The 7689-nt window shown below is 68.4% G+C and overlaps 1 protein-coding gene across 1 annotated transcript; it reads left to right on the plus strand.

Moving 5' to 3' along the window:
- On the plus strand, positions 1–7689 carry CAMKV (CaM kinase like vesicle associated). Its single transcript, XM_074836516.1, has 11 exons — positions 1–94; positions 3273–3381; positions 4601–4732; positions 4812–4886; positions 4965–5103; positions 5183–5303; positions 5945–6020; positions 6103–6239; positions 6319–6397; positions 6473–6560; positions 6770–7689. Exons 2-11 carry the CDS (start codon positions 3287–3289, stop codon positions 7046–7048), a joined length of 1221 nt encoding a protein of 406 aa, XP_074692617.1. The 5' UTR covers positions 1–94; positions 3273–3286; the 3' UTR covers positions 7049–7689.

Consider the following 7689-nt stretch of genomic DNA (forward strand, 5'->3'; position numbering starts at 1 on the left):
GGCTCGCAGGGAGGGAGGGAGGGGCGTGCGGCCCCCCCGAGCGGCGGCCCGGGCCGCGGCCGCGGCCCCCCTTTGCGGTCGGAGAGGCGTGCAGGTGAGCGCCGCGCCGGGACAGCCCCGAGCCGAGCCGAGCCGTGCTGCGGGCTGGGGGGGCCGGGCCCGGGGTGGGGGTGTTGGTGGGATTTGGCACTTGTTGGCCCGGGGCTGCCCCCCTACTCCTCCCCCCTCCCGCCCCGCTCCGGTGGCCCAGGACACCCCGGCGGGGCCGTGCCGGGCCGTGCCCGGGTGCGTGTGCGCCCCGACGGCTGCCCGCTGCCGCACCGCCCCCGCCGGCGCCCCGCGGCCCGCGGCCCCCGAGCCCCGACGGGCGCCGCGGGCACGGCGAGCTGCCGGAGCCCGGCTCCCCCCGCACCGCCCGCCTTTCCCCCGCCCCCCCCCCCCCGCCGCCCCGGGCCGCTCCTGCCCCGGAGCCGCCCCCGCGTCCAGCGCGGAGCCCGGAGTGCCGGGCCGGACCCGCGGCGGGGGGTGCTCTCGGGGACCCTCGCCCCGCGCCTCCGCCGCCGAGCAGCCCCCCCCCGGGCCCCCTGCCCCCCTCTCCCGCAGCTCCGCTCCCTTCCCGCTGCCGCATCGCTCCGAACCGGCCACGGCCGAGACCTCTCCTGCGCTGCGCGGCCCGGGCTGCACCTCCGCACCCCGTCCCGGGGCTGGGGGGCGATGGGCTCCGGCCCGGCCCCGCGGGGTGTTGGGGCTCCCCCAGCCCTGCCTCTGCCCCAGTCCGCGGGCTCCTGCGGGCAGCGCGGGGCTGGCGCAGCCCCTCCGCCTCCCCGCTGCCTGCCTGCTGCCTGCACTAGCAACATTTCGGTCCGTCTCGGCCGGGCTGCGTTTGTCCCTGTCCCCGGTACATCCTTCCCCCGGGATGTGGGGGAGGCGGGATGGCAGCGGGGATACCCCCCCCGCCCCCGACACGTCCAGGGTGGCTGCAGGTGGAAGCGGGGCCGGAGGCAGAGCACCGGCCGGTGGCACCCCGCGCCGTGGGGCAGAGCCGGGGCTCGGGGGGCTGGGGGGGCCCGCTGGCGAGGGCTGCACGGCTGCGTCATCCCTCCGTGCCGTCCGCACCCGGCCACCCACTTCCCCGCTATTGTCTTACACCCGCTGTTGCTTCTGCTCCTAAATTAGACGCTTGGGGAGGGGGGGGGGGGGGGGGGGGCTGGCTGTGTGCGGGTGCCGGCGCAGCACCCACCCTCCCCCCCGACGCCCCGCGAAGGGAGCACTCACCCCTTCACCCACCCCTTGCCTGGGTGCCCCTGCCGTGGCAGGGGTGCTCTCACCTGTGGGGTGCAGGTGCTGGCCCCGATGTGGGGCTGGGGGCCAGCCTCCCTTGTGGGGTACCCCGGGTGTGTTGAGTCCCCCCGAGCCAGCCCGGGGCAGGGGAGGGTGCCGGTGCTCAGCCCTATCAGGAAGGGTCCCCGCTAAACCAACAGGAACTAATTTTATGAGCGCAGATTAGCTGAGCACTCGCAGAGACAGCAATAAAATCCCGATATATCATCCCACCCGGGTCCCCTTCCCAGCTAATCCTGGCATCATGCCGCCGGCGCTGGCAGCATTCCCGCCTGCCCACAGGCTGGCTCTACCCCTGCCGGCCCGCGGCACCGAGCCCGCCGCCACACCAGCGGCTGCCAGGACAGCCCTCGTCCCCCTCAGCCGGGCACAGCGGCATGGCAGAGCTGGCATCGTGTGGCATGGGGACACCGAGGTGCCAGGCAGGACACGTTTGCCAGGGAGGCTGTTGGGATGAGCTGAGCGTGGGCTGGAAAGCCTCGCCCAGTCTGTGGCGCAGGGAAGAATGTCCCATGGGTGCTCTGCCTCTCTTTTGGGACTGGGTGCACCAGTGCGGGATAGGGACAGGAGCTGTCTTGCCCGGCGTGGTTTTCCCGGCAGGAGGGTGCCTGGGTGTCATGCGAGCTGGGAGCACCCATCCTGCAGGCACAGAGGCAGGTCAGCCCCGAGGGATGGAGGCAGGAAGGAGCATCCCCCCATTTCCCAGCTCGCCGCACCCATGTCCCACCCAGATTTGGGGTCAGTCACCCCAGGGAGCACTTAGGGGCATGCCCTGGGGGCTGTGGACAGGACCACCTTCCTCCCGGGGCCCGTGCGGCGGGGCTGGGGCCGTGCACCCGCAGGTGGGTCGGGTGCTGCCCGTCCCTGCCCCCTCCGAAGGATGTGCCGCTTTCTGCATCTCCAGCTCCCATTGCCATAGCAACAGGCTCAGAGCTTGGGTACCCGCGATGCCGGCTCCCGCATCCCGCGCTGCCATCCTGCCCGCGGCCCTCGCTGCCGGGCCCCGGGTGCTGCTGGCACGGCACGGCGAGGCTGGCACATTGCAGCATGATGTTTCAGGAGCTTTAGCACCGGGCAACGTGTGCCTCCAGCGTCGTGCCAGCATCCCGCCACCGGGTCCCACTCGGGCCCGTCCTCTAAGAGGGCTGGAGGGGCCCAGGGAGCCCTGTCTCCTTCTGAGCCATCAGAAAATAATGTCAGTTGAAACTTCCTCCTGGTAATGGGGTGGGAAAGGGAAAAAAAGCACTTTATGGAACCAATTTTTTGATGGGAAGCTTCCAAGCAGGGTCTGGTTTCAAAGGGTTCCTGGCAGGAAAGCAAGGGGCAAAATGTCATTCCTAAAGGGCCGGAGGAGCCGGCGCGTGCCGGGATGATGTCCTGCCTGCTGCCAGCAGTGGGAGGGCCGGCACCACTGAACTGTGGTGTTTGCCTGCCCAGTGCTGCGGTGGGGCTGTTGGGGTTGGTAGCGGATGGGGAGCTGAGGCTGGTGTAACTTGCTGCACATGTGACGGTGTGTGACAATGCTCTGCCTGGGGAAGCCTTGGCTGCAGAAATGTCACCGTGAGGCAAAACCAGGCTGAGAAAGCGGGAAAGGGTCCATTCGCCTCTGCTTGCCTCCCCAGCGGGTGCTCCGGGCTCTGCGCTAGTCCTGGCTACTTAATAAATTATTAATGATCTGCAAACAAGGGCCAGAGGGGCCGGCTTGCAGCCGTGCCAGCAGCCTGAGCCCAGGCAGAGTGGCCGGGTGCCACAGGGATGGACGCACATCGGTGAGGCTGGGCACGTGGCGGCTTGCAGCAGCCGGGGAGCACAAGCAGCCGCTGCGCTTCGTCAGGTTTGACGTTAATTACCACGGCTCGGGGGGGGGGCCTGGCACAGCTCCAGGGGGCCGGCGGTGCCAGGGCACTCACCGCCTCTCCCTGCCCTGCCAGCACCGGGCCCTGCGATGCCGTTTGGCTGCGTGACACTGGGAGACAAGAAAGATTATAACCAGCCGTCCGAGGTGACCGACAGATATGACCTGGGCCAGGTCATCAAAACGTGAGTTAGTCCCTCCCTGGCTCCAGGGGTGCCCCGGGGACCCCAACCTCCTGCATGCCCTGGGCTGAGGAGTGGCACGGCACCGCCCACGGGGGCTTTTGGGGTGCTGGTCCCTGGCTGGGACGGGCATGGTGCATTTTGGGGTGGTTATCCCCTAATTAGTCCCTAAGGCTGGTGGGCGCATGAGGGCATTCACCGCCGGCTCTGAGGAGGGCAGCGAGGTTTCCCTGCTGCTGGTGGCTGCAACCAGGTGGCTCCCCGTATGCCTCCATCTTCCCCCCAAGATCTGCAGGAATTGCAGTAATTCCACACGATCCCGGCTCCCCTGAGCACTGCGGGAAGCAGGAGGGCTCTGCTCCAGCAAAGGAAAGGGCAGATGTCATTTGCAGGGGAGCAGAGCGCTGCTGCTTCTCCACAACTTTTATTGCCGTGTTGGGGGCCCCTTTCAGAAGCACCCTACAAAATGAAACGCTCAGACCCATTAAGAGCAGTTTGACTCCAAAATATGCACCAGAAATTTTTCCATCGGCCTGCAAAATGCTGGGACTGCTTGGCTGTGGGTCATGCCCGCCTGGTGAGGTTATGCTGGGTGGCGGTGGGGACCTTTTTGGGTGCTCTCAAAGTTTTGTTCTATCCTCCAGGCAGCCTGTCCCAAAGCCTGTGGGTCCCGGTTCCCTCACACCCAGGGTAACAGCCGCGAGGATTCTGGTGCAGCCAGGGGGGTTGGAAAGCCAAAGGCTTTGTGGAGCAGTGCTGGGTGCTCCCTGCAGGCTCTCCCGTGGCTCCGGCCCGGCCGATGGGCTCAAGCACCATTAATAATAGAACAGAAATATTGCAGCATCCCCAGGCAACCAGCACATCTCCCCTTCTTTCTTCCCGACTGCAGCACCCGCACTGATGTCAGGGCGTGCTGCTGTTCCGCCTCGACATGGGCGGCTTCGCAGTGGATCCTACTCCAGCTGCTGTGGGGAAGGGGCTTTTTAACCAGCAAAGTTTCCCCCTTCCCTATCAATTTGTTTATTCTGTATCAGTTTCTTCTCACTGCCCTTTTTTTCTACCCCCCTCTGCTCTGGAGGGGTTTTTAGCTGCAGCTTCCTTCCATCCCTGCGGCATCTCCCCTTGCCACTGGGATGGGGGGATGCTGGTGGGCCCAGGGACCACCCAAGCACCTCAAGCTCGGTGGTCCCCGGGGGGGTGACGACTGCATGCGCCCTTGCAGGGAGGAGTTCTGCGAAATCTTCCGGGCCAAGGAGAAGACGACGGGGAAGCTGTACACCTGCAAGAAGTTTCTGAAGCGGGACGGGCGGAAGGTGCGGAAGGCGGCCAAAAACGAGATCATCATCCTCAAAATGTGAGCGCCAGGGATGAGGTGGGGTCCCATGCCGCCAGGCAAAGCGCGGACCGCCACCCATGCCCCCGTCTCTCTGTAGGGTGAAGCACCCCAACATCCTGCAGCTGGTGGACGTCTACATCACCCGCAAGGAGTATTTCATCTTCCTGGAGCTGTAAGTTTGGGGGGTGCAGGGGGGCTGGCTGGGGGTGCCCCCACCGCGGGGGGGTCTCAGCAGAGCTGCTGTTGGCAGGGCCACCGGCCGGGAGGTCTTCGACTGGATCCTGGACCAGGGCTACTACTCGGAGAGGGACACCAGCAATGTCATCCGGCAGGTGCTGGAGGCCGTCGCCTACCTGCACTCACTCAAGATCGTCCACAGGAACCTCAAGGTTGGTGGGGGGGGGGTGGGAGCACCCACGGGTGCTGGCATGCCCCCTGCCCTGGCGCTGACGGCCCCTGTGCTGGCAGCTGGAGAACCTGGTGTATTATAACCGCCTGAAGAACTCCAAGATTGTCATCAGTGACTTCCACCTGGCCAAGCTGGAGAACGGGCTCATCAAGGAGCCCTGTGGCACCCCCGAGTACCTGGGTGGGTGAGAGCCAGCTGGGTGGGTGCGCAGGGGTGGGTGGCACTGCTGGGGGCCCAGCAGGTCCCTGATGCTTCCCACCACCCCGGGGACCAGTCCTGGGGGTCCCATCAGGTCCCTCCTGATGGCCACAGATGCTTCTGGCAGGTCCCTCCTGATCCCCATCAGCCCAGGGACTGATCCTGGGTGCTCCTGGTGGGTCGATCCCTCTCCCCGTCACCCCAGGGCTGATCCTAGGTGCTCCCCATGGGTTCCTGATGCTCCCCATCACCCCAGGGCTGATTCTGAGTGCTCTCGGTGGGTCCCTCCCACTTGCCATCACCCCAGGGACTGATCCTGGGTGCTCCCCATGGGTTCCTGATGCTCCCCATCACCCCAGGGACTGATCCTGGGTGCTCCCCATGGGTTCCTGATGCTCCCCATCACCCTAGGGACTGATTGTGGGTGCTCCCGATAGGTCCCTCTCACTCCCCATCACCCCAGGCCTGATCCTGGGTTCTCCCAGTGGGTCCCTCCTGCTCCCCATCACCCCGGGGCTGATCCTGGCTGCTCCCGGTGGGTCCCTCCTGCTCCCCATCACCCTGGGGGCAAGGGGACGGGGGTTGGGGACCCCGGGGCAGGGCCGCTCTCCTGTCCCTCGCAGCTCCGGAGGTGGTGGGGCGGCAGCGGTACGGGCGGCCGGTGGACTGCTGGGCCATTGGCGTCATCATGTACATCCTGTGAGTGCAGGGCAAGGGCCGGGGCGGCTGTGGGGGGCAGGGGCCCGGGGCGCCAGGCTGAGTCCCCTGCCCTGTCCCCCAGCCTCTCGGGGAACCCCCCCTTCTATGAGGAGGCAGACGAGGATGACTATGAGAACCACGACAAGAATCTCTTCCGCAAAATCCTGGCTGGGGACTATGAGTTCGACCCGCCATACTGGGACGACATCTCGCAGGCGGGTGAGCCCCATACCGTGGGGGGACACACAAGGTCCCATGTTGTCCCCCCCCAGCACTGACTCCCCCGCTGTGCCCCCAGCCAAGGAGCTGGTGACGCGCCTGATGGAGGTGGAGCAGGACCAGCGGATCACGGCAGAGGAGGCCATCTCCCACGAGTGGTGAGGGGCAGCGGGGGCAGGCGGGGGGCTGGGGGGGGCTGGTGGGGGCCGCTCACCCTTCCCCCCCATCCCCAGGATCTCTGGCAATGCCGCATCTGACAAGAACATCAAGGATGGCGTCTGTGCCCAGATCGAGAAGAACTTCGCCCGGGCCAAGTGGAAGGTGGGTGGGGGTGCCCTGTGTCTCAGTTTCCCCTCTCAGCCGAGTCCATTCCCCCATCACAGAGCTGCCAGTCTTGGGGGGGGGCTGCCAGCCCCTGCGACCCTGCCAACGCCAGCAGGCACCCCCGGTGGGGGGCCCGACGCCCCGGTGAGGGGTCCGGGGGCAGGGGAGCCCCCACGCCCCACGGCCCCCCGCCTCTCCCCCCGCAGAAAGCCGTGCGAGTGACCACCCTCATGAAACGCCTGCGGGCGCCCGAGCAGACGGAGACGGCCCCGGCCCCGGCCCCGGCCCCGGCCCCGGCCGCGGCCCCCGCCGCTGCCGCCACCGCTGCCACCGCCGCCACGGACACTGCGGCCCCCGCGGCCCCCAGCACGCCGCCCGCCGCCGAGCAGCCCCCGGCCCCCGGCACGCCGCCCGCCACCACGTGTAACGGGGACGGGGCTGCCACCGCCGCCACCACCGAGGCCCCCAGTGAGCAGACCGGCTGAGCGGCGGCGGCCCCCGCGCCCCCCTCTCTGTACATAGCCCCGGCATGGTCCCCCCCGCGCCCCTGCCTGCACCCCCTTTTCTACGTGCCCCGACGGAGAGCCGGCCGCGGGGCAGAGCCCTGCATGGAGCCCGTCCTCCCCGCCCCGCCCCCGCCAAGCCCCTCCCGGCCCCCTCGGTGGCTTTGCCGGTCGGTCTGTCCCCCTCCCGCTCTCTCAGTCTGTCCCCCGCCACCGTCCCCGCCCCGGGGATGCCCAGAGATACGGGGCAGCCCCCCCGGCCTCACGCCCCGCAGGGCTGGGGGGGTGTCGTGCGGGGTCCCCCGGGACACGCGTGCATGTGCGGGACCGCGGAGGGGACCGTGCGGGATGGAGGGGGGGGGGCCCCAGCGGGCACAGCACCTGCTACCCCCTCTCCATCCCGGGGCCCCGGGGGAGGGGGGGCCGCGTTGCAGGGGGTGAGGGAGCACGGGGCCCCCCCTCCCGGGGGCAGACACGCGTCCCCCCCACGCGTCGTGTCTGGAGGATCCCAAATGGCCCCCCCTGTGGCCTCCCCTCCTTGGTCCCCGCTTCCCTCCCTTGCCGCTGCATGCCTGCAGGGCCGGCTCTGCCTGCGGCTGCCGCCGGCCCCCCGCGCGCCCCAC

This window comes from Strix aluco, chromosome 11 (genome assembly GCF_031877795.1).
Source record: "Strix aluco isolate bStrAlu1 chromosome 11, bStrAlu1.hap1, whole genome shotgun sequence".
NCBI classification, from domain to species: Eukaryota; Metazoa; Chordata; class Aves; order Strigiformes; family Strigidae; genus Strix; species Strix aluco.

Bases quoted from the DNA above. Each gene is read 5' to 3' on its own strand.
- CAMKV (XM_074836516.1), top strand. From the start codon at position 3,287: ATGCCGTTTGGCTGCGTGACACTGGGAGACAAGAAAGATTATAACCAG. The intron at 5,104-5,182 runs GTTGGTGGGGGG...CTGTGCTGGCAG, and splicing joins TCGTCCACAGGAACCTCAAG to CTGGAGAACCTGGTGTATTA. The intron at 5,304-5,944 runs GTGGGTGAGAGC...TGTCCCTCGCAG, and splicing joins TGGCACCCCCGAGTACCTGG to CTCCGGAGGTGGTGGGGCGG.